This window comes from Branchiostoma lanceolatum, chromosome 12 (genome assembly GCF_035083965.1).
Source record: "Branchiostoma lanceolatum isolate klBraLanc5 chromosome 12, klBraLanc5.hap2, whole genome shotgun sequence".
In the NCBI taxonomy this organism is placed as follows: Eukaryota; Metazoa; Chordata; class Leptocardii; order Amphioxiformes; family Branchiostomatidae; genus Branchiostoma; species Branchiostoma lanceolatum.
In genome coordinates this window covers 809,583-836,763 of record NC_089733.1, presented here as the reverse complement: position 1 = coordinate 836,763, position 27,181 = coordinate 809,583, and the positions used below count along the sequence as shown (strand labels likewise).

Genomic DNA, 27,181 nt, shown 5'->3' with positions numbered 1-27,181 from the left:
GCGCCGGGACGTAGCCACCCAATCGTCGCCATGGCAATACCTTTTATTGCCTTTTTTGTTTTATATTGATCTGAAAAATCGCTATCAGTTTTTTAATATCGGACTCCGACTTCGGACAATCAGGGAGACTGCAGACAGCTCAGCAGACTGTTATTGTTTTTCATGCACGTGGGCACATTTTCGCACAATTTGTCCACAAAGTTATCACGGAAAGAGCCAGAAACCCCGAAAAACCCCGGGAGTTGGTACAAGTCTACACGCACCGAAACGTTGTCAGGTTCGTGCGGCGCAGGTTTCTGCCTATCTACAGTGCCGCTAGTTTGCTAAATTCAGTACTATTGAATCCTGAGCCTGATTTTTCATTCTGCAATCTTAAATCATTCTGCAAATTGCAGACAGCAGATGGGTATTTTGAACACTGATATACCATGAGAAATCTTTGTAGGCATACAGTATACATACCTTCAGGAGATTTATCAGATAGTTCTTCAGGAACTCCTTGAGTCGTCTGTACAGCTCCAGGCCCACAAACTGTGCCCCTCCCGTGGGCTGCCCCCCCTTCTTGCTCTTGGCTGATGAGACGCGTCCCTGGGACTGATGCACACTGGTGCAATAGTTATACACATGGCTGGTGATCAGTCAAGGTTCACAAGAACATACAACTGGTCAACAGTCCCCGACAGATTCAACTACCCGAATTTCACTTTTAAAGCTTTTCAAAATTAAAAACAGCCTAAGGCTGTCGCCAATGTCGAGGTTCCAAAAATGGGAAGGGCATCTTAAACCAGCCAGGATCCCAACACAATCATTAGCAGCTTTGAACAGCACTGGAAGATCCATGACATAAATGTTTACACAAGAAGATAATGTCTAACTTCAATAAAGAATGTTTCATTCATTATCATATGTAGTTATTGACATGATAAAATACACACTAGCCACATTGACTTCAAAATACACATACATATGTACCAGTGTTCACTTGGGCACAGCCGCAGCTTGATTTGCATGTCGGGGGAACAGTTTTCAGATGAATACTAGTGAGTTCATTATTTCATACCTGGAATCTGAAATTGTACAATTTAGCCTGTATATAATTGCTGCTGTCATCGTGAACTTGAAGGGCATAAATTAAGTTGCAACTTATTATTTAAATTTTTGCCAAAATTATCAGTATTCCGCTGAAAAGCGTCATTTTGAATTTGAGAGCATGAGAACCAAGCATTGACTAGCAGCACTGGAATTAACATTGTTCTAAAACATAATTTTTGTGCAGATCAATATGGAAGGTATTGAAGATTTTATTTTCCTGCTATTTCCACTTATCTTCCAAACCTGTATTTTGCTTGCTTGATCACCAATGCTGTACATGCCCAGTAACAGCCATGTGCTTACCTTCCTTCGACACCAAGCAAACCTGTAACATGTCATGTATGACCATGCAGGGCTCAAATGCTTTGTTTGTTTGTTTGTTTGTTTGAACCTTTGTTTATTCATGATAAGCTCAAATCGGCATGCAGGCTGCTTTTCATTGAGGTCATGAGGGAAGAGGTAAGGGTCAGATACAATATAACAGAGATACACAGTCATTTGAGTCCTAATAACTCTATCAACATATATCATTACATATTCATGGTACAACAATATACAATTGCTACAACATACAACATAAAGTAGGGTGAAGGCTGTTTTATGGTCCGTGTCCGTTCGTTTAGTTCATTTCCGTTACTTCAAGAGTCTCTTAAAGGGAGTCAGATTCGGAGCCGTGCCACTTGCATGAGCAAGTTTGCACATGTAAAATTGGAGCCGCGCACGTAATTTTAAGAAGACCTGCTCAGGTGCAAGTTTCCACCAGTAGAAATGTATCTCCTTTTACTTACGTAAATTTTCACTCCAAATGAAAAATCGGTGTTCAAACAAATTACACATTAAGCAAGCAACATTTTGTATCCTACGAGTTTGGCGCACATTAAGTGGCCTTCAACAAAGCAATTTAAAAGCCGCTATCTTGGGGAATATGGGCATCATACTTTCTTGAATATGCACAAAGTTGGTTGTGTAAGTGATTTCTTTTTGGTGCAAGTAATCATTTTTTTATCTGCACCAGGGCAAGTTGACCAAAAAATTTATTTCGAGCCCTACCATGGCAATGTTTTTTCATCCTAAAAAGTAAAAATACAACACAAACAATTAGTAAACAGCACAAATTCATGTCATATATATATATAGGCATTCGGGCAGGGGCAGGACAAGGATACGTGTACAGCTCCATGTATCTTGGCTTGGCCATGGTTTGTCGACGATACACCTGCTCAATCCCAGCCTTCAGGTCGTCCCAGATCTGATCCAAGCCAATTTGTTTCAACCCGTGTGGGTTTTGGCCCCGTGACGACCCTGCTGACATCTTGATGCGCTTACGGGAAGAAATCTTGGATAACTCTGGTGGACTCTGTCGTGTAGAAATCCAAAATCCTGACCAGTCCTCCAGTTCTGAGCTGGCTCTAGTGAAACAAAAGTCCCGTATTTGCCACTTAGAATACGTCTGTATAGTACGAATGTATATTGGAAGTTTTTCCTTTTGATGAACTTGGATGCTCTACTATCATCTACTGTCCTCTTCGACTGAAAGTTTGCCTGAACCTATTGTTCTAGTATGAAGTGGGGTGGTTCAGTTCTTGCATGCAGGATTGAATTAGGATGATTCTGAAAAATAAACATCAGATTGGAAGTTACATAGTGTAAATCAACAGTACTGTAACGTAACTTGAACACTAGTTACACTATGCATTCATACACATACGATAAAATTTAAAACACAGTCATGGAAATATTAAGTAAATTGCATTATGTGAAACAAGGTTGGACAGTCCAGGTATCCTGGGTACCAGGACTACTAGCACTGCCAACTAGGGGTAGACACTGGTTAGGCTGGACTGGTACAACATGCAAGACGCTACAACGGGGTTATACGGCCCCTTACGGGGTGACATACCCTTTCGTTGGCTGTCAAACAAGACGGGGATGCGCCAGTTCTCCCGTCCAGGTGAATGGAGTAAAATGCCATACGGCTGATACGAGACGGAGGTTTGCCAGGCCTCCATCCGGGTGATTTGTGGTGAATCACCAACTCCAGACAAAAGGATTTGGACAATCGCACACTGGGGCATGCCCCTACTCTTTTTCGAAAGGTGTGGTGAGTTCTTTTATGTGTGCGGGGTGTGACTCTCCCCAAACACGGGACCTCCATTTAACATCCTATCCGATCGAGAAACGTCCCTAACCCTAGAGGAGCTAGGTACTCATTTACACCTGAGTGAAATGAGAGAAGTCGTGCTAAGTGCCTATTCCAAGGGCACAATGTCGGGGCGCATGTCCAGACATGTCTGGGGGCAGCCCGGGATCGAACTTGGGTCCCCTTACTGTATTTGACAGTCGAATGGTCTAACCATTATGCCACATGCAAGAAGCAAATCCTAACCCGTTACTCCCATTGTACAGTTAGAGCTATGTACCGGTACCAGTACAGTACCGGTACAATCAATTAGGTATAGGTCCAAAATACAGTAGAAACCGCTTTTGTGCAAAGCCTTTTTGTCAGATCAATTTTCCCGATTACCCGGCTTTGCCGATTATTACCTCAAACTAACCCGACTGAAACTACGGGGGTGGAGGATGGACAGTAAATCAAACAAAGTACAGTACTATGAGTAGGGTACAGTAGTACACGAATGTAGACATGAAAGTCGTTGACAACACATAGACACAACACAAAGGATCACCCTGTTGTTGTCTTCATTTTCAGAAAATTTAGCTACCACATGGAAATGATCGTAACTCATGCAACAATAAACTGTTCATTGCCATATTTACGAGTTTTTTGCTTACGATGTCCATAGATAACTCGCTAGAAATTTTGCAACAGTGGAACATTTTTCACAAAATCATTCTCGGTAAAAAAAAAAAGATGGCGGACGTAGCGTGAGTAGCGGTATCCCATTATTCAATGCGGTAGGTTAGCGTTCTTTGAATTGAAGACACATGTGAAAAGAACACAAAGGCATAGGTTGCCGCCTTTGACAGCTGTGAACCTACAGGCGTCTATCTTTATGCAGCGCCGACGTGCGCCGGATCTGCCGGGCCGCTCTATCAATGTTAATTTCACAAGAAACCACCCTCCTTTCTGGCTCAGAACGGACTAAGTTTTGGCGATCTGATATCTTTATACAGGAAGTTTTCGGCTCATTCCTGCCACTTTATATGGTTCAATATGTGTTGCAACTTGACATTTTTTTGCTGATTAGATGGTTTTTGCGATCATAGCCTTTGCGTATATGGCGTTAATGGGAAACGGTTTGGGATTTCACGCGCAATTCTATGCAGTTGGACGGTTTTTGCAACAAAGCGTATTGCAATTAACTGGTTTCTACTGTACCTGAACCCTGGTGCACGGGTACTGGTTCAAGTGTCAGTTCAACAGGTCAGGGATGGGAACTTCGACAGATAAAATCACCATGAAATTACCGTGGCAGTGCACTGAAGACTAGCAACAGAATCATGTGGCACAATCGGTAGGGTGTTTCGCAAGTGGTCCCAGGTTCGAAACAACCGATATGCCCCGATGTTGTGCCCTTGGGAAAGGCACTTAACACGACTTTCCTCACTTCACCAGGTGTAAATGAGTACCTAGCTTCGGTTAGGGACGTCCCTCGGATAGGACGTTAAATGGAGGTCCCGTGTTTGAGGAGAGCCACACCTTGAGCAAGTGCCAACTTTACTTCTGCCATTCATGAAAAAACATAAAGGTTGAACGTGCGTAATTGCCGAGCAAAATGGCATCGACGGCCACTGAAAAGGCATCACCGACAACAGGTTTTATATGAAGGCATAGCTGCAGTGTAATACACGGCGACAAGGCCGCAGAGATCACGGTTTATGCCGACGTGCTTCACGGAATCTGGTGGGCTGTTGCTGAGATGTAAAATAATAAACGCCATAGATTTGTAGATTCCAAGTTCGAGAACTTTTTTTAGCCCAAGTAGGCGAATCTTTGGATACATTTGTGAGAAATTGCGACCTATATGTTGAAAGCTTCTGCTTTGGAACCCAGACGCAAACAGAAGGATTGGTCGACCAATCACAAAACTCAAGAAACTCATAGAAACTGAAACTAATTTGGAAGGACAGGAACTCCTTCCTGCAATGAAGGACAAAAAGTTCTGGAGAACAAACTTCACTTGCTGCACCTCATAAGAGGAGGACCGATGATGATGATGATGTTGTTTTGGCAAAGTAATCGTACGATGTCATATAGCTATAGACCAAGCCATGTCACTTTAAGCCAGAATGCGTTCATGCTCAAAATCGACTTGGCTCAAGTCGCCTGAAACCACCTCCGGGGGTCGGTTTGGGTTCAAGTGGCTTCATGCGACTTCGGAGCGTTCATGCTCGCAAAAATCAAGTGACTTCACCAGCAAATTGATTTAAATCGGTTTAATTTTTTGAGCATTGAGGTGCCACTTTGGAACAATTTTGGCTGCTGCTCTTGGCAGTGCGGCGTGATTGGTGCGTTTACTCATGTGACAGCATAGTCAATCACGGCACACTGCCTGCAGCCAGGTTCTGATATGGCAGTGGAATTTGCTGTTATATTTATATTAGTAACAAATGTTGCATTGTGGAGTACTACTTAGGGGGAAATGAAGATGTACCGGTGTACGAGGCAAGACATCAGGGAAGGTAGGGGTGCCCAAAAACCTGGAGAAAAAAGAAATCTTTGTGCATCATAAACAGCCTGTTTGTTATCGCTAATGCAGCTTACCGCGACTCTGTAGGAGGACGCTATATAAAAAAAAAATTAAAAAAGGAAATACATGTACGTCCTCCCAGAGTCACAGCGGCTACTCAGTCAGATGTGTTTAAAGCCTACTATACAGGATAGTGCCCCACTCTGTGACGGTGACAACTTGTCAACTCCTAAACTGTGTGGATAGTACTTCCCCGCAAGTAGAGGTGGCGTGTAGCACCATGTGGCAGTGAACTGGCGATGAATGGGAACTACATTTACAAATCAAGCAAAAAGTCGACCAGAAATAATTTTAGGAGACAACAGGAGGACTGTTTCACAGCACACAAAGCCATGCGTTTGTCTCAACAAAAGCACCGGCAACAAACAGTCATACACTTGAAAATATATGCCCCCCTCCCCACACATTTTTTAAATCATTTTATTATTATATTTTTTTTGTTCTGGAAAATTTGTGCCATCATGAAACTTTGGGAAACGATAAGCTTTGAAACACAAACAGTGACTCTCAAGCAGAATTATACGACAACTAGTGGACTATGTATTATTTGGAAGGCTGAAACGAAAAGATTTAATTGTCGCCCGTCGGTCAAAAATTGAAAATGATCAGATTCAAAAAAATACACTGACGTCTTTCTCACCCAACAAAAATGGCGGCCTCCTGACATCCGTCTGTTGACACAAAGAATGGAACGGTTCTGTCCGTTTGTTCACAACAATTCTACACTAAAAGGACCATGCCCCGTAGTTCCTCACCTGTAAATTATTCACTAGTCTCTAGCTTCCATCGCTGTGGTTATATTATACACCTAACAAGGAAAAGCGAACCTTTTCTTACCATTTGCACTACCACGCAAGTCTAAGATCACTCCTCCTGGCCCCCTCACGACTGAGTAGATACTGCAGGTACACCCCGACCAGTCAGAAGTATGTAAATTAGCCATATGTAAATATACAACCAGTCCCCTGCCCTTTTTTTGTTTACCAAGGGTTCGTACATTTTTAAAACCTCCATGCGTCTACGAATGGTACATGTATTGTTTTGACATCCTGGCATGCATCACATTGTAATATCTGAATCTTTCTTGATAAACCCCAACAACGGCTTTACGGGAGGGGTGACTAATTTGCATACTTGTGACGGATTAGATAAGGACCATACCAAGGTGGTCCTGATGTTTGTGCACCCATATTTCACTCTTACTGCATATTGACACGAAAATAACACCACTTAAAAGTAAGGATTGTTTATATTGTATCTTTAATCAAATTTCATATTTCATGCATGTATTCGTCAGTGTCAACATCCGTTCTTTCTTTATAGATCCGCCCCCCATCGTCGATATGGAATCATTCCTTCCACTTCCTGTTTCCAACATGGCGCGCCGGGCCTGTCTTCTGAAGGTAAATATTTACATTTTGTATCTACAAATTTTCCACACCTTTTCTTCGTCATGTGCAGATTTTTTTTCGTGTAAGATGGTGCTGATGAAGCTGGTTGTTGACCAAGATTTATGGAAAATATGATCCATCCCCATCCACAGGTTTTTTTTTTCGCATGAGTGTTGTTTGGTCAACGTGTTTATGTTGATTTGAGTAGAGTAGAGTAGAGTAGATCCGTTCGGCCAGGTAGGAAGATCTCTTCCAGTTGAGGCCGCTCGTCCATTTATTGGACTGTCATTCCAGGCTTGTGTGGACAGTCTAAGGCTATGATAAAAGATGAAAACGACTGATAAGTATCTAATGCCAGCTCAGAAGAGGACTAGAAATAGTCATGAATATATTTATCATGATCAGCCAAGGATAATTTGATGTGTTCAAAAATTCGTTTTTTCCGAGAACCATAGTAGAACGGAACTTGTTGTCATCAAGTACTGTAGGTGCATCTTCACTAAGTAGCTTTAAAGAACGGTTGCAGTCAGATATGCAAAGACTAGGTGTAACAGACCGTTTAGTGTAATATAACCAGCTGCTGCTGCGCCGCGTGCCTGCGAAGCTGGTGTGTTATGCCTAATATGGCGGTTGTACTGGCTATATAGATACAGATACAGAAAATATGTGACTGTACACAGTGACCCCATAGTCATGGACATGCGTTGTTATTCTTTCAACCTAAGAATATCTTTGTTTAATACATGAAGTATTGTGCTAGATTTGTCTGTGTGTATGTCTGATATGTGACTACTGTATGTGTAGCAGGCCTCCCACTGGTCAGGCCTCTAGGTGAAGGGAATGGGGGTGGGTGCCGGTAAAGAAAATTCCGGTCCAGGTCCAGAGTGCCAACCAAGGGTCAGGTACCCGATTACTAGTACATGTAGTGCAGCAGTACTATTCAGAGACTGGACTGCCTTAAAAAAGAAGCATTTTGATTTCAATAGGGTCTCCATCACTGGCCTGGCGGGCAGAGAATGGGAAGGGGGTACTGTATCCCGTATCAAATTTTGAGAGGCTTGTTTTTTCGACTCGATGGGCATTGGGAGTTATACAACCTCCTTGCAATAGGCAAGGGCATCAATCCATATGAATAAAGTCGGACCTGTTCTTTTTTTTCTGGGCCTAGACGTTCTTGTTTATATCATTTTCATGTCGGTAAGGTCTATAAGGTAAATGCACTGGGTAAGGTAAGGGATGGTGATACATGTACGAAATTTTGAGAGGCTGGTTTCAATTATTTACAAGACACGTTGATGAAGGTTAGACATCCAGGTATTAAGATACGCCAAAAATAGTTACTCAAGCAACTGGATAAAATTTTGAAACTGTATTTACAAGACAGCTTATTAGAATCTAACCTGGACTCAAAGTGTGATCGATCATTAAAAACGCCTCTTTGTTGCTGCAACCTATGGCTCGTGTGTTTTACCGCCACCATATTCATGACCCAGAATTCTAAAAGGTTTGTGAGGAACACTTTTTTGTCTTCATTTTTTTGTGTGATAGTGGACTGAAGGCAATATTTTCCTCAAAGTATGTTCCTAAGGTTCAGATCTGACCAGGGTTGGGGTCAGGGTGCGGTAATCTGCTGGAAGTGTGTGGTCGTCACCCTGATTTCTGCCCCCTATTGCTTGGTGATTGTATAGCTGTGCATAGATATTTTGAATCTTCTGAAAAGTCAGTGATCTGTAGTATTTTTGGGCATGGTGCAGTTGGTTTGCCATCAAAGTCTTTTTTGTATTAGTCCGCCACAACGATGGTGCGGTTTTCCGCCTGATGACCCAAACAGCAGTGTTTTTAATGCATCTTAACTGAATTGGTGTCATTGAGGATTTCAAAAAGTTATCACAACTTTTTATATTTCTTTTATTTTTCAATTTCCCATTCACTGCATTGTTAATGACTCCGCATATCTGCACGGCACATTGTCAACAATGCCGGATAACTGCACCAAATTTTGTTTTTTAAATCCTCGACAAGTTAAGTATAGAGGTGAAAAAAAATCGGCAAACGCGGTACAAATGAGGTGATACCTGCCGGTGTAATGGCGCAGTACCGCCAATATGTTTAAAACTGTTTTGACTAATGAAAAAAGGCTCCATTGACAGTCACGTTGATATGAATCGTATGGAAGGTCCCGGGCGGGTTACTGGGTGTGTCGGCACCATAAGAGACGCACCCCTACCAAAGGCGGTATTACGCTTTGGCAGATAGCATGCTGCTAGGGTGTTGTCAGCGGTTTTAGGTTCGCGGCAGCGCTATTGTCACATACTGCTGCAATAATAAAAGACCGGCGTCTAGAATTTACGTCACATTCAGTCGGAAACCACACAGCGACTCGGCAAGAGCTACAGACGCGTAGACGGACATAGCAGTCACTTTTGACGGTGCGGTCCTGACGTGATCATCTGTCATATTATTTTATGGCAGAGCTGAATCCGCGTCGTAGAAACTTGCATTGACCAGAAGGAGGTATACGCGGGTTCGGCTCTGCTATAAGGAGAATGATCTGTCACTGATCTAGGTCATCTAACCATAATCTACGCACTGGATACGTAGTACAACATTGTAAAATTCACTAGCATGGGAAGGCACTGCTCTAGACTCACCCGTAATCAGTTATCTAGATTTAGTTTTAATTCCTAGTTTCATTAGCCTGGGTGCCATCCTATTTCTACCGGGGCTCCTACACTCACTACCCTAACAAAATATTTTTTTAGGGTAGTGAGTGTAGAAGCCCAGGTAGATATAGGATGGCACCCAGGCTAAGTTTCATGGCGGTACATGATGTACGATTTTTTACATGTCCTTGAATACTGCATGTGTATGTAAATAAAACTGCATAATTTCGTCTGTTTTCTTTTAGCTATTGTTTCTAACTAAGAAATCTACAATCTTCATGTACCTCCTACATAATAATAAAGACTTGTTGTTTGCTTGATACAGTGTGTTCTGTGGTTCAATTCACAATGTCTTTGTGCTGGTTGATTCAGGCACAAATTGCAACAGAAGCAACGAAAGGATCCTTGATTTTGTGATATGATGATCTGAAACCTTAGTCTTCTTTCAAATGGCTTCTATTTCTAGCAAAGCACGATACAATGAAAATAATAAGAACGCCCCTCAAAAATGTAGACTAGTCAGTTGCCATGGTAACGAGAATAGGTACATACTCTCATCTCCCAAATAAACGTACCGGTACGTTTATTTTTTTCAGCCTCAAAGTCCACCCAGTACGTTCTTATTTTGGACGGTACGTTTATTGTTTTTTGGAAAATCAGAGTTTTGCTAACCTGGGATCCCCTTAAAATTTAAAGTTTGGGTTTTCCTGCCCATATTTCCCCGGCATTTTTGCTCATAATTCGCTATTTTTTCGGCCAAGCGGCGTTGATTTCCCGGCTGCTATGACCCGCCCTTTGTGAAATCCTGGCGGAACTCGTAACGTATCAGTCGATCTCTATGGACACTACAGAGTCAATGTTGTTATTGGGAGAAAATAAGACGCCACACTGACGTTTTGAAATGCAATTTTTTTTTCGATAAACAACTTTGGCAGTCTCTATTTACATGTAAAACAAAGCACGCTGATCAGAAAAGAAACATGCCAGCGGCGCACAGTAACATTTAACGCATGTAAATTTCTCTACTCATGATATTACGTGAGATACAGTCTTTCCCAAAATGAAAAAATAAAAATATAAAAACAACACCACAAAAAAATCTGTGTCTTAGCATAAGAATTGTATAATGTCTTCCAAAATATATCAAAACATTTCAATCCTACCACGAACAGGAAAACTTAGCGCTTGGAAAATCGCCACTGTGACAGTAACGCAGGCCGTGACTCTGGTGGGAAAGTTTTGTCATGGAAGAGCTCACGTCGAAGAAGGGAAACAACTCTTTTTGATCTACAAATAAAACTCCTTTGCCTTAGCCAGAAATTTTTACATTTAGAGAATTTCAATATTAGAGTCTATACATAAAATTGAATTGCAATCTAGTCACCGTTATTATCACTTAAAAATGCTTTAAAAAGATCACCCCTCTACAGAAAGAAATTGTTGCAGTTTTCTAAGAACATCGATGCAGCTTTGTTAGCCCCGCCCCTTTCTCTCTTCGGTGCCAGCTACTGTCTAGCTCACTCTTTCAAGTGTAACATGAGAACCATGTGGTTAAAATGTGGCAACATCATAAGCCTGAGGTTTCTGACAAATTTGTTGACAATTTAGTTTCTCTAAATGAATGTTTTTTTCTACATACAAGAGTAATTTTTGAATTTCAAATTATTTGGATTGCAGCAACAAAAAACAGAACATTATTTATATGATAATGTCCTTGACACAACACAATAGTTTGTGGCATCTAATGTTTACAAATCTATGTTTCTATATGCAATACATAGAAGATGAATAACAAGTTGGGAAAGAAAAAAAAGTTGCATCATATACATTGTCATAATTATTCCTTTTCTCTATGGCTTTTACAAATAAGTTAATAACTTTACCTGTGATGACCATATCTTCAGGATATTGTAATTTTCTGTTCATGGTCTAAATGTTGACCCAATTTTTCAACATAACTATCTACAATAGTTTTTTTTGAAGTGGCAAGGAAGATTATAATTTGAGCAAGATGTGTACAGTTATTCTGTTCAATATTAAATTTTATACACTTTACTGGTATGGTCCTCAGACAGGCATAAATGAATAAAGAGAACCTACTAGTACAGCTACCTGCTTATCATTTTTCCCTTGGACAGAAGTAGCATGGACAAAGTTTATCTGAAAATCTGGTTAATTTCCAGGGGGTATGTTTATTCCGGGGGGTACGTTTATTAATTTTTGAAGATTTGTCCAGGGGGTATGTTTATTCCGGGGGGTATGTTTATTTGGGAGATGAGAGTAGCACAACTTGTGTTCGGAAAATGCGTTTTTTCTTCCCATAGACTGCTATGTTATAATACGTGTTTTACATAAGGAACCTGCTACAGTCAAACCTGCCCAAGACGACCACCCGGGGTACTGAACAAAAACGGTCGCGATGGACAGGTGGTCGCCATGAAGAGGATTCCACTCACAACATGTTTGCATGTCGAGGTTTTCAAATATAGTGTACTACGTTAGATGGATGGAAAATTATGTGATAGCATGACCCCCACCAGGTTCAATTCTCATTGACAGAAAGATCCTACAGAAATTACATTTTCTGTTATCGTTGTAACATTTGTATACTGGTACATTGTGTACAAATTTTCGTCATAATTTTGACGAAAATGTCTAGATCTGCCTCTATGATCTCGCCGCGCCCTCCAGTATTCACACGTTACATTAAGAGTACACACACACACACACGTGCGCACATAAAATCTAGTTTTTAAGGCCTAAGACAAATCCCTAGAAAACACCTGCTGACCCCAGCCTTCTTTTGGGCGCCGACCGCTGGATAAAAGGGGCAAAAAGTTTTCGATCTGACAACTGAAGGATGAAATCGGAAAGTTGTGATATCGCTCCCGACCACATCGAAAGGTAACAGTGCAGCATAACGCACTGCGTCGGCGATTACAAGCAAGCAGCGCCCAATGAAGGTTTGTGGGAGTCATGAAAATAAAAAGAAATAAGAATATTGATTTTCATCAATAACGAGAGTATTCCAAATGTTCATACACAAAAGCTTTGTGTTTTAGAAAGGTCAGCGTTATGTTATGCCGCGCTGAAACCAAGATGGCGTCGCGGACCAAGGAACAACATGTCTCGACCGATGTTTTACCCTCCACGAAGTCATTTTGCGGCGGAATTAAGTAAGACAGACAAATTTTTGTTGAAAATACAACAAATGGATAGTAATTTCTGTGAAATCTGACTTTTTGATGCCATGCACTATGTGATCGTATTGAAAATTGCGTTCAAACCGAACCGAGATGGCGGTAAACTATTAGATAACGATGGGCATGACAACATTGATATTAAAGTATTCACAAACCTTTGTATTTACAATGTTTATGGTGGGAACGTTTTCTTAAAACACTTCATGGAGAAATCGATGCTATATTTTTGTCCGCCAAGCCGGTCAAGGTCTTAAAAACATTTCCGCGAAATCCGACAGCAAAATCCGATGTCACCACACAAATCTGAAATCTTTCTCAAATCTTTATTTGTTTTAACCAACCTCGCAGAAGTACATATAATTCATCATATCAAATAATTCATACAGATACATGCACTTCTGAATTACGTTGATCTTACACCGTATCATAATTTTGTTGGAAAAAGGTCGCCATGGGCAGGTATTGTGCTCTGTGCGGTCCCAATTCGTGGCGGTCGCGGTCGCGTTGGACGGGTGGTCGCCTTGGGCAGGCCGCTTAATGCTTGTGCCAATGGGGAAAACTTTCGGGACCGAGAAAAAGCGGTTGCCATGGCCAGCTGGTCGCGTTGAAGAGGTGGTCGCCTAGGCAGGTTTGCCTGTATGTTATGATACGTGTTTTACATAAGGAACCTACATGAAATCTGAAGGTATCATTCATGCTATGTTGAGGGCATTTACCCTTCATCAGGGATCAAAATACTTTTTTTTGGTTACTTGCAAAATTGCAACTTTTTTACAAGCAATGCTTGCTTAGAGTTAAGTTTTTTACTTTATCAATTCTTTATTTTACTTATAAAATCTTTATTTGGCTGTTGTAATGTTCTTGTTCTTCAGTTTGTCACGAAATCAGCATTCCCTACTAGCGCCGGACGTGCGGTACAGATTTGCAAAACATTGAAGGAAAATTGTCAACAGCAATCATGTTCACAGCACTGGATGAGAATGCTGTGATCAGAAAACACTCTCCCGATATTTATTTCTTGATATAAATAATGTTTTCCCAAAAAACTATTCGAAGAACTTAGCTGTATATACACGGCAATATATTTTTGTAGTTTTCACGGCATTGTCGGCAACGTGTAGCATGCCGATCGGTCCAGCAGACGATCGTCAAAAGAAGCGGACTGCATGCGGAAATCGTCTCCTACTTATACATTTGGGGGGCCTGCTTTCGTTTAATTTTTGTGTGAGACCTAGAAAAATATTAGATAAGTTCGTGAAATACGGCGTTATATCCAGCCGAAACTGGAAACCCGCCATATTTTCCTGCCTCGCGCTGCCCTGACAAGCCTCATGCAGCTTACGTAATATGCAAATATTGCATGACGTAATCGCAATGCGCATCTCTTATTGGCTGCTGCAGTATGCTGCTGAGCTGGTGGCGTGTTGGTCGCGTTTCAATGTCTGAACTTTAATATACCTGCAGAAAGTTTGCGTATTATCACGTTTATGTCGGTGAATATGTAAAATAAAGATGTCCTCTGTCTGATAGTCGGCTTTGAAGAGGCTTTGGGTTGCATTTTTGTCGAAAATTTTCCCGCCGAAGTTACCGGAAGTGAAACGTTACCTCAAAACAACAACATCGTTCGGGATTGGGATTTGTATTTCTCCTCCAAAAAAACCCACAAAATAAAAGGATGCATGTCTTGGGGATGTCACCACAACGTTATTGATCTAAGTATCTATCTTGGTAAGTCAGTATGCACTTATCTACTTTGAGAATAAGCTCCTTGGTTTCTGTAAATTACGAAGCTACATGAAGTGAGTTATTTTAAATGCTGGTTGCCAATTCGGTTTGATGGTTTGATCAACCGTCAGTATTTTAGGGCAACATCGCAACCAAATCTGGCGCCCCAGGAGGTGACAAATTACTATTGTCTTGTCGGGTCGCAAAATAAACATGACCCATCTCTTTAAGTTGATTAACGCCGACAGTGACCCATCAGAGTTTAACTCTGACGAATTCTGTCGGGATTCTGACGGGCTTCTGAATAACTCTGACGCGTCAATGACGTTCCACCTTGTTAACTATGACCAGGACGGTACTGTAACTTCTGAACTCGTAGAAGGACACAAAAATTCATCGGGCTCATTCAATGGCTGATAGCTTCACAGGGCGTTCAACTGCAGTAAGGTTTGAACGAGTGCACACTGAGGTGTTTTGTTGAACTGGCGAAGTGTCGATGGTATTAGTCGGTAAAGCTACGTCCACAGCAGTGTAAACACGGTCAAAATGTACGTGCAACGTGCTGGCGGCGGGCGTACTGTATTCAAACTTGCCACTGCAAATGCGTATAATAGCTTGAGTAGGGCCTGCGCAACGTACCAGTGTAAACAAGCACATCATATAGAAACTACGCAAAGGCCAGGGTTTTGAGTGAGGCTTTTTATTTTTATTATCTCCATGAAAAATGGAGATATAGTTTTGGTGTGTCTGTCTGTCGGTGTGTGTGTGTTTGTGTTTCCGCACTACTGTAGTCAGCATAACTCAAGAACCTCTTGATGGATTACGATGATATTTGGTTTGTGGGCGGGTGTTGTGGGGCCAAAATTGAAGGACGATTTTGGGCCCCCTGGTATGTGACCTTAGTACTGCAGCAGAACTTCCGTTTTTGTATCTTTTGACTTGGACGTGCTATGATCTGGATTTTTGGGTGGCAGATATCTTGTGATGTAATAAAGAAGCGGTGTAGGTTTGGGCCCCCTAGCAGCTTGCTCTGGAACTGCAGGGGCGTTATTGTGAAAATCTTCTTAGAAGAATAACTGAACAAAGGAAAGACAGATTTCCATAATATTTATTATGCAGGTAGCTTAGACAAAGGTGTACACAATGAAGTACAAATTATGCTAATTGGTACTAATTTGCATGACTAATGAGGAAAATCCATATTTTGCAGTGTTTTCTATTATAAGAATCACATACATGTTATTGTAACATAATAGTTTATGGCAAGTGGAGCATCAACAAATACCAATTATGCAAGTAAATTCATAATTTGCATTATTAATGCAAAAGCGCCATAATTCATCTTATTGGAAAACCTGTCAATATTGAAACATGTGTAAGGCCACAGCAAGTAAATTTTATGGATGACATCCTCCGCAGACTCCAAAATTACTAGTAATGAGATAGGGCGGAAAAAAAACAAGGCGGGCCAAAAAAAAACAAGATTCCTATAGTTTCGAATTGAGGCGACGAAATATGATATCATGACCAACAGGTCTTTTAGTCCTGTATTCAACCATTGTATTAGTCCTGTATTCATTCATATATAATATAAAACCTCCTTGATTCAACAGTACCGTATTACCTCCAATAAAGTACGCACTTTTTAAACTTTTCAAAATTCAAAAGGCACCACAAGTCATTGCTAAAGTCAGGGTGCGTACTTTCTTTGAGGTTATTGCCCGGACAAATTGGATAAGGACCTCAAACCCTTGCTTAATCAAACCAGGAACCCAGCTGCGGTGCAACAATGCATGGCTCAATACCTGCCACTTTGTGAAGTTTGTAACTTGTCGAAGGCAATCCTCAAGTTTGCAGAGACGATGCTGGCAGAGTAAACAAGAGAATCTTTAATGAATCTAAGGAATGGCATTATGTAGAAGTCCTTGATATAAGAAAAATGACCTGGAGATAATAAGAGGAACACCATAAATTTGAATTTATCCTGTTCAAAATTTGTTCAAGATCAGTGGAGAAGGGGTGCGTACTTAATTTGGGTTTTTTCACTTTACGTTTCATTCTGCAAATTTGTCTGGAAGTAACCCCAAATCAGGGGTGCGTACTTTAATTGGGGTGCGCACTTAAATCAAGAAAATATGGTAAACATGTCCTTGTAGATGTGTATACATCTCAATAGACTAACTACAACAAATGCAGAAAAGAGCTTGTTGTACCATCATCTGAAGCAACCACACTGGGTATTCATATGCGATGAAACACCTTCTGTATACAGCTCAATTAACTAGACCCCCCCATTATATATAATTATGTCCTTGCTAGAACAAATGCAGAAAACAGCTTGTTATTATACCATCATGGGCAGGAACTACACTGGGTATTCATATGCAATGAAACGCCTTAGACTGTCAACGTTTACGACATGTTTGCCAATTTTTGGCATGTTGACCACCGTCGGAGGGCAATGAAATTTCTTGTTTTTTATTTCGAAATCAGACGAAAATTAATGAGCGCGCTGATGTCATCCATAAAAATTACTTGCTGTGGCCTAAGTTTTAAGGTGTTTATGGCCAAGCACATATTATGTAAATGTGTAACAGTGTAAGTCATTTTTATTTTAGAATTCTTTTCCTCAATTCTAAAAATCTTTTCATTTCTTCAGTGGGCCGTGGCTGTGATTTTTTTTTTTACAGGTCAATCTCAATTACGCATAAGAACATGTATTCCTTGCAAGGATATAATAACCTTGTTCCTCCTTATCAGGCAGGTTGTTGAATTTTTGTACAATTGATATTACAAGAAATATTTGATTTGATATTGGTATTGAATGAATACACTTTTACTTATTTGGGACGGTACGTTTATTTATTTTTTGAAAATGGGGGCTTAGATAACCAGGGATCCCCCCAAAAATTAAAAGGTAAGGTTTTTCTGCCCATATTTCCCCGGTATTTTGGCTCGCAATTCGCTATTTTTCGGCCGAGAGGCATGGATTCCCCTGCCGATCATGACCCATCGTTTGTGAAATCCTGGCGGTACTCGTAATATTCGGTCAATCTCGCTATGCCACGACAAAGTTAACGTTTCTATTGGGGGTAAATACGACGTCACACGGACATTTCAAAATACAATTTTTATATTTACAACTTTGACAGCCTCTGTTTACATCGTAAACCAAAGCACGCTGATCAGAAAACAACATGCCATCGGTGTACTGGGAAGAATTCCCGAGCATGTGGCCCTATATTTCAAATGTTGGAAGTAAAAACAACAATAATAACTTTGCTTCCCTTGTGATATGAGTTTTGTGGCCGCAAAATCTTTAAAACGTCAGGAAACGAGCGTAAAATCAGCATGTTTCGCCTTCGAAACATGGCCGCCATTACCACGGATCATGGGGTGGTGAAAGTAAAACTAGCAGCATATTGCATAATACCGATTCCGATCATTAAATTGCTACCGTGAAAAATATAACATTTTGGGGCTAAAATAGACATAGAAGGCAGTTTTATGTTTTCGGAGGGTTTAATTTTAAAAGTAACCGTAAGATTTTCCCAGTTAAGCGTTTTCTAGTGTCAATATGTAATTAGTAACTTCATAGTATGTGCGGTCTGAGACGCCGAGCTACTTTTACAGTTGAGCTCTGTTTAGTATGTGGGCTCTACCGCGGGATCTCGAAATCCGAGCGTCTCACAAGAACTTTGTTTTTGACGCTATGGAGCATAACCCTATTTGTTTTGATTGGGGTAATATCTTTAAAAAATACGATTGGGTAGATTGAGTTGTGTATTGTTATTTATATCAATTTCGTTTGTTTTTAGTATATAAATTCCATTGTTTCCTGCTTCAGCTAGGTATAGAAATGTTAGTTAAGGTTTACCATTTATCTGCTATAATTTTATCTATATTTTATTTTTACTGCTATAATATTACTTCTATGAACTTATTTGGTTTCCATGCACCAGCTAATACTGTTACTTTATTTTATTACTCGTCGATACTCTCGACTAGATTTTGTATATTGGTTAACTATGATATCTCAATCTGCGTTAAGTATGAACTTTTAGCACTCGGCGCTGCCGATGTGCCACCGCTTCAAAGGTGAATAAAGTTCAAAGTTCAAAGGACACAGTCTGGCCGCGGCCACGGGCACTTTTCTGAGGGACATTTCTCAACAATCTTTCATCCCCTGCGTAAACTATTTACATTGTCACAGCCTCCATATTACAGACTACAGGTTTGGTAAGTTTGAAGGTCCAGAGATTTCCCATTTTCACACTGTGCGTAAACGTTCACCGTCCGTCCCGTGCGCACATACTATATAATGTAATTTGGTATATCGTTTGCTAGGTTACGTGTGGTGATGCACGTTGTCTATTTTACAATGTAACAGTGACTATACGATCACAGCAAGCAGGGAAGATATATACCCCGTATCTGCCTGAAGTATTATAGCCAAGTGGAACGGATTATAGCATGGTCTCTATGGCAGGGCACTGGCACATGCCATTAATTATAGGGGTGCAATTACGATATTGCATTGACGATAAAAGTAGTTACAGTGTAACAAAGACATCGTGCATCACCACACCAAACCAGGCAATCGATATGCCAAGTTACACACCAATGCGACAACGGGATCGTGAGTTCTAGCTGCGAACGCGCAAACGAAAGCATTTGCAATACTCCGAGAAGGAGGTCATCCTCCTTCCCGGAGTAACAATGTACAGATATGTACACTTATTCAGGCATAAAGGAATAAAAAGAACCTACCTGTTTATCATCTTCTTTCCCTTTGACTGAAGTAGCATGGACGCAGTTTACCTGTCAATTTGGTAATTTTCCGGGGGGTATGTTTCTTCCGGGGGGTACATTCATTAGATTTTGAAGATTTGTCTGGGGGGGGGGTATGTTTATTTAGGGGGGTATGTTTATTTGGGAGATGAGAGTAGGGGACACAAGCACTGTTTCAGGGCTTGAATGACTTTGCAATAGTTCACTTTGACGCAGATTTTTTTTGCACAGGGATGATTTTGGGAGATAATTTTTGCATTGGGAGGGAAATGGGCAAAATATGCTGTATTTACTCTGCAAATGTTGCCTTTCTAGCTGCAACTGAAGTTTTATGACATGTTATACTATCTGATCTGACATTTATAATAGATTGCACTAGAAGGGAAAACGAGAGAAAAAATGCCACAGATTGCCACATCTTAGCAGAAAACATGTTGAAAATGTGACTGTGATCAATCTGTGATAGATACCCAGTATGTGAGATTAGCGAGTGTTATATAATCACAAATAGATAGATTACAATTAAAAATATTTTGGGTTTGGACATTATACACAATACAATGTATACTGAGAATATCTGGATGTTGAACTTACAAAATATGACTTAAGGAAATTTTGGTTTGACAGAAGTATTACCGTAATTTCAATTGGTTACAATTCTAATTTTTGCATGACTTTGCATGATTCTGAGTCCCTACAGTTGAGTTCTGTTGTCTGCCGCCAAGACATTGTCCATTATGTAGATACTTTTGGTTGGAAAATCCCAATTCTAGTATTTCTACCCTTGTCTCTTAAGGTCTCATTCCTGTGTTACTCCGCGTGTAGAGAGTCCGTACCCCAAAAAATTAATGACTGCATGAACATGTGTTTATATCGGTGGGAAATTCCCTTTTAGCCAGCCCAACTGATCTCAAGCGTCAAACTGATGAAAGCTTGTTTGTAGCTGAAGATATGAACAGGTAAAGTTTGGCAGCCGCGCGTGAGGTCAGACGTGCACAGCTCGGCATTGTGGGTGATGCGGTCATGCGCTTTCAGCTGGAAAGTGCCTTTTTTTGTGGGTGTAGCTAAGTGCAGTTTGTAATTGCTATAAAAAGAGATGTGGTGAAACTGTTCACAATTTTTTTACTTGATCTAGGGTAAATGTTCTCAACATAAAATGAATAACATAATTATATTTTAGCTTCATTACAAACGCACCCATGTAAAGCACAATGTTATAACATGTAAGCCTATGGGGCGAATAAAACTCGTCAATGAGACCTTAAAGTTTCCCAATCTGTCTTAATTTGTGTGAAGATGATAGGTTCATGTTGTTTAATCATGGCCTATCATCCTTTTCCAGTAAGGTACGTTCAACCTCTCAGGGCCATTCTAGCAGCTCAGCAGAGTTCCTTAGTGCAAGATTCCCTACACGAGGCCCCTCAAATAAAGGATGTGTATTGAATTCGTGACTTGGCATGGTGAATATGCTTCTCTTCCAACCCCACAGACATTATCACTTTTGTTCCTCACATCCTTGCTTTGAAATTGCAATGTTGGCATTATACAAGAAGACTATTTATAATTGCATTTGGAAGTAAGTGATGAAAATGAAGGTCTCCTCCCACGTGGATTGTATCATCATAAATTAGGAGCTACGAGGTTTTCAGGAGGTGTTTTAGATGGAGGAGGAATGTCACCATTCCCGAAGATGTTGCAGTTTTATGTCACAGATTTTAGTACCTTGATTTTTGCTGCAGTATCTGATTGAAAGCATTGATAGGCCAGCACTTCAGGTAGCCTGTACCATATGTACCTCCTTATTTTACATACTTATTTAAGGGGCCTCTCTGTATTATTTAGTGTACAGTGTTTGTGGGCTGACCTATGTACATCCATTGCTAGAGGTTTGTGTGTGCATGCTTGTTGTATTGTGAATAGATCCTCCTGTGACAAGTGACTGATCCACATTTATCTAGAATATCATGCTGATGCAGCGGTCTGGTCCCGTCCAGGAGTGTGTGAATATGTATCTGGTGAATTTGCCCATTAGGCATGTCACATTGTAATGAAGGCAGGATGTGTGGGCGGTGGCGCCTGAGCTGAATGCTTGATGATGCACCGGCGTGATGTGCTGTGTTTTTCCTCCTCCTGACAGCCATGTTGAGGAGGCACCCCTGCAGCAGATGAGCCGGGTCAGCCCTGATCCAGACTGTGCACAACAGGACCATCATGTCATTCCAGTGGGAGACGCTGAGCCCAGCAGAGTTCCATCAGCTTCAGGAGTACACCTCCTGTGAGTACTGACCCTCTGTCTTCTCTCCCTACCATACACCTCGGCAGGTGGATCAGTAAACCCATGGGATGGGACATGCCCGGCACCGGCTACTCAAACAAACTGGGGTTGGATAGCGTACAGAAAAGGATCCATTTTCTCTGGTTTGTTTGCTGCTTGTGAGGATGAAGCTCAGGATAATTGAAAGGGTGTTTTGCTATGTGACATTTTTTGTTGCTGCGAATCCAGTTAAAGGGAGTGGGCCCAGGGACAGTGTGGCCAGCAGTGATGAGTCGTGCCATATTCTATGTGAATATTAATGTTCCATGACCATTATAGGGGAAATGGGTCTAGGCTAGGACAATGGCCTTTCTCAGCATATATGTAATTGCCTTTAGTAGGACACCTGGCCTACCAAATATGTAGTAGGTCAACCTGGTGTACTTATGTATAATGTATAGGGTCTGGGGCTCTGGGTGCCATAGCACATTGAGCATTTTTTTTAATGCAAGCTGCTCATTTGATTTATTCAGTCTTACCTGAACTTCAAATTTCTGGTTTAAGATTATTATTTTTAACTGTAAAAGTCAATGTTAAATGTTGAAGCTATCAATCCCACAACAATGATTATTGGTTGGATTATCAACTGTACTATTAGTCTAAAAATAGCTCGCAGTGTACTTGTGGTATATGAAGGAGTCTAATGTGTGATGTAGTTGTGGAGTTGGTCAGGAAAAGACCCAGTCATTGTTGTGCGAATTGTCTGTCTGTTAGTTAAGGCCAAGTTGCTATATCATCATTTCTATTATATTCAAATGTGCAGGATATGAAAAGTTCTGGAGTGGCCTTTGCGTTATGAGCGTTTTAAAACAGGCATTCTTACTGGTCTCAAAACCAAATTGCACAGTCAGAGCATGAGCCTGATATGCCTTTTTAATGCCCTTTTGGACACCATAGAACGGCCACTGACACCCTCATACACCGTTCAAAAGTCAGTATAGTGAATGGCCATTCGGTGGGCATTCAGAAATGCTCTGTTGGTGTTCTGGATGCTGAGACTATATGTCACAAATAACAAAATGTACATATTAAGTGAATTTAAGTACAATATCTTTATAGAAACATTTCTAGCATATATTTTCATGTAGAATTATGTAAATAAGGCAGTTTGGCAAACCAACGAAATCGAGATTTTAGAATAATTTCACTCCAAAACTACTTGCTGGTTGAAGGTTGTTGATTCAGGATCAGCTAAGAATGGCAGGAGTGGGAAGTTCAACTTGGTCAAACCAAGGAGGCTAAACTAAGGTTTCTTCAGTGAAGATTTTCCAATAGAAGATACTGATAATAATAATACAGACTCAATCTGGTATACACAATGTAATTGTATGAGTTATTTACAGTGAGGTAGATAACATTTAACGCAGTTAAGGAGAAACCCTCGAAAAACCTTGGATGTTTGAGGTTTTCCCTGACATATTTTTCTTTGAAGTGTTGTAGCAAAATGTACCTGTTTTTAATGTTCAAAAATGAACAATAAACTGGAAAGGCAGCATTTGCACGAGCAAATACAACATGTTTCGCCCATTTCCTCCCCCATGCAAAAAGCGACTGTTCTAATGCAAAAATGGAGCATTCCAAAGTAATGTTTAACAATTACAAAGTAAGACCATGTAATGACCATAATGATTGTAAATATCAACGCGATCCAGGCTAACATTTGTTGTATGTCTGCAATGTTGGTATTTGAATAAAAAATTGAATTGAAGACCAGTCAGAAATGAATCTCTCCCAATTTGAAACCCTATGCATGGATGGGCTCTTCAAGGCACCCTTGTTCATACTGGACTATTCAAAAAACACCTCCAACAAAGAACCTGGACCTTTTTGATTAACCAAGCTCACAATTGAATTTTTTTAAATGTCCCCCCATACAAGAATGGACTCTTCCGTCGGTGTATGGACCAACACGTATCATGCAAATTTCAGAATGTAAACAGCTAGAATCTTGCTGAAGATCTAGATTTCTCCTGCGGAAGAATTTCGCGCATCCGAGAGGTCCAGACAATTTTGCATTACGCAGCGAACAGTTCTTCGGAACCAAGTCAGGTTCTGCAAAAGTTTCACAAATTTCTTCTAAACGTACCGCAAATTTCTGATGCATATTTTGTGACCTGTACTGTAAGTAATGTAACACTGACACGTACCACCATTACAAAAGCGTTTCTAAAGATACACAACCATTTGTAGGGATATGAGCCTTTGCGAATATACACACACAGAAGAATATAGAGCAATACATTTATGTCGGAAAACAGCACCAGAAAAGTTTTGTTAATGAAGGCGTGGATTTTGAACCTTCTCAATTGCTCATAACTTCAGTAGGACACAACATTAACAGGGCGGGGAGCCGGGGCGCAGTAAAGTTGTGCCTGTCTGCACCTGGCAGATAGTGCTTCTAATTGAATTGACTATTTCAACCAATCAGGTCGAGTTTGATAAATCCGTGGGTACATGTGTGTCAAATGCGCTCTCTCATTGGCTGACCGAAATTAGTCCACCTGGCCATAGTAATAAATATGGCAACATCATATATGGTCATATGATTATGAGGAAAATAGCCAATCATCTCCCCAAAATACCCCCCAAAATCGTTTACAATCATGTACACACAGAGAGGAATATAGAGCAATACATTTATGTCGAAAAACACCACCAGAAAAGTTGTGTTAATGAAGGCGTGGATTTTGAACCTTCTCAATTGCACATAACTTCATTAGGACACAACATTCACACTAGAAAGGCAACATTTGCGAGGGCAAATACAGCATATTTTGCCCATCTCCCTCCCAATGCAAAAATTAACTCCCAAAATCATCCCCAATGGCAAAACAATCTGCCTAAAAGTGAACTATTGCAAAGTCATATTCCAGGCCCGAAACGGAGCTTGTGTCCCCTATGAAAGAATAGATTACAGGAACTACCCTGCATAATGGACCCTTCATCAGAAAACATCTCTATTTTAAAAAAATGAACTTTTGTGTACTCACCTCTGTCTGAAATCAAATTTAAAATGTCCCCCCATTCAATCATTACGCGCCACCTGCAAGACAACAGTGTCCTGTCCTGCCAGGTGGGGCTTGGGGTCACTGACCTTTAGGTTGTGTTGTTTATGTTTGTAATCGTGAGAGCTTCTACTCGCGAAACTACAGACAGTCGAGCGCCGCCACGTATCTTCAGCAAAATTGCCATAGTTTTTAGTGTTGTACAGCCATTGACGTATTGTTTGTTTATACTGGTACGCTGCGTAGGCCCTTGTCAAACCTGGCCATATTGGTAATTTTTTGTCGGTCCCTTGGATTTTCCCCAATGACATAAGCATTAAGAATTAGTCTATAGCGGTCACCTGTCCAATGCGGTCGCGGCCAGGCTATTTCGAGTCCGGCTGCAACGCCAACACTGCCGATTACGGTCACGGCGCTGCGCGTGGTCGGCGTACCTTTGTTTACAACAGCAGCCGTAACTCGAAGCCCACGCCTGGTTCACAATCTTTTTATTTCCGCGCTGCACTGCCATCCATTTGTATCCAATTTGCATCCAATCAATAGTACTCCCTACCTCATTTGAGGACCTTATTGTGCATAATTCATGCAGAAACTTGCATTTCCCTTATTGTAAATGCTACTGATGTCATATTTGAAGGTGTAGGTACCTTTAGGAAAGGTGAATACACCTGGATGTTAATTATGTTAATGAGGACCTCATGTGCATAATTTATGCAGAGACTTGTATTTCCCTTATGGTAAATGCTACATGTATGACATTATTTAGGTGTCATTCTTCAGGTGTTGGTACAATTAAGAGAGGTGAATGCTACGGATGTCATATTTGAGGTGTAGGTACCTTTAGAAAAGGTGAATACACCTGGATATAGGCTATGCTAATTAGGACCTCATTTGCATAATTTATGCAGAGATCTGTATTTCCCTTACGGTAAATGCTACAGGTGTCATATTTCAGGTGTAGGTACATTTCAGAAAGGTGAATGCACCTGCACATAAATTATGATGATAAGGACCTCATTTGCATAAGTTATGCAGAAACTTGTATTTCCCTTAAAGGTATCCAGGGCTCATTTGCATAATCTATGCAGAAAATTCATGTCTTTGTCCAATGGTAGGGATTTTCCATTCGAGACATACTGGTAGATAGCTTTAGGAATGAAGAATACATTGGAATGCGTGTTATGCTATTGAGAACCTTCTTTGCATAATGCAACATCATTTTTCCATTCTTCCTTTATTAATGGGAGGGAAATATCCTGCATTTTCTCGAAAATGTTACCTTTCTAGTTCTTTATCAAATTTCACTCCCCGTACTGTAGGTTTCGGGGTTTAACATTGACCTGAAAAGGAACACTGTCGCAGCCTCCCTCCTTTCCTTCAGTGAAGGTAGCTCCGGTACATCGCGTTTGCCACCACAGAAGATGATACAGAGCCTTTGGACTTGTTCCATACTGTTCGGGTAGAGTCAAATATATCGTTCAACGATTAGAGTCAATTCCATGTTACCAAAAGGGTTTTCAGATCATATTGCTAATAAGTTTGAACAATTTTAGATAAAAGACTATTTCAGTCAAAATTGTTCTAAATTGTTCAAGCAATCAAAAATGAAAGTTTGAACATGTTTGAACTTAGAGTCAATTCCACATTACCGAGAGGGTGTTTGTTGCCTTTTGTTCTAACATTTACAAAACCTTTGTAACAATCTATGTGAGAAAAGTAACTGTTAAGAACAATTTCCAACATTTATTTGATGTTCTAAATATTTTCTGCTGTGATCCAACAGGTTAAAGAAATTTCCAACATTGAACACATTATTTGTATTAGTTTCTAAACTGTTGCAACATAGATTGATAATTTGTTTGAACATGTTCCAACATTCTACAAACATGGTATAACTGGGTCAGTGGGCTGGGAACAGGGAAATTCACACATCCCTTCAAAGTATAGGGGATTAGGCCTAGGTGCCATGCATAGACACCTCAAGACAAAAGAGTTGCCAGTGTCCAGACGTGAAATCTAGAAATATACAGAGGCAGACAATAGAGCGTGATTAGCACCTACTTTTATGGGGGCAATAACCCAACTCTACCATTTTGAGAATGATGCAAAATGTTGGAACATGTTCCAACAGTAGAACAATCACACAGATGTTTGAAAATTGTTCTAAATAAAGAGATATTTGTGCAAATACTTTCATAATATTTCCAAAATATATAGATGACTTCAAACATGTTCAAACTTTCATTTCTAATTGTTTGAACAGTCTGGAATTATTTTGACTGAAA

General features: G+C 40.6%; 2 protein-coding genes across 10 annotated transcripts in view; one reads left to right on the top strand and one right to left on the bottom strand.

Moving 5' to 3' along the window:
- The window catches only part of LOC136446305 (cullin-1), a 36,302-nt gene extending 29,533 nt beyond the window's left edge, over window positions 1-6,769 (bottom strand). The window contains exons 1-3 of one of the 5 annotated variants that reach the window (XM_066444654.1): window positions 6,642-6,769; window positions 2,259-2,703; window positions 463-628 (exon numbers count right to left, since the gene is read on the bottom strand). In XM_066444654.1, the coding sequence (XP_066300751.1) occupies window positions 463-628; window positions 2,259-2,404 (312 nt within the window). In that variant the 5' untranslated portion in view covers window positions 2,405-2,703; window positions 6,642-6,769. The other 4 variants (XM_066444657.1, XM_066444655.1, XM_066444658.1 and 1 more) reach the window with 4 other exon arrangements.
- Window positions 6,770-6,950: 181 nt separating this feature from the next.
- LOC136446303 (diacylglycerol kinase beta-like) overlaps window positions 6,951-27,181 on the top strand; it is a 105,853-nt gene continuing 85,622 nt past the window's right edge. For 2 of the 5 annotated variants that reach the window (XM_066444651.1, XM_066444647.1), the window contains exons 1-3: window positions 6,951-7,040; window positions 7,128-7,207; window positions 21,715-21,852. In XM_066444651.1, coding sequence (XP_066300748.1) covers window positions 21,789-21,852 — 64 coding nt within the window. In that variant the 5' untranslated portion in view covers window positions 6,951-7,040; window positions 7,128-7,207; window positions 21,715-21,788. Of the gene's footprint in view, window positions 7,041-7,127; window positions 7,208-21,233; window positions 21,353-21,714; window positions 21,853-27,181 lie in introns of those variants that run through there. The other 3 variants (XM_066444650.1, XM_066444649.1, XM_066444648.1) reach the window with 3 other exon arrangements.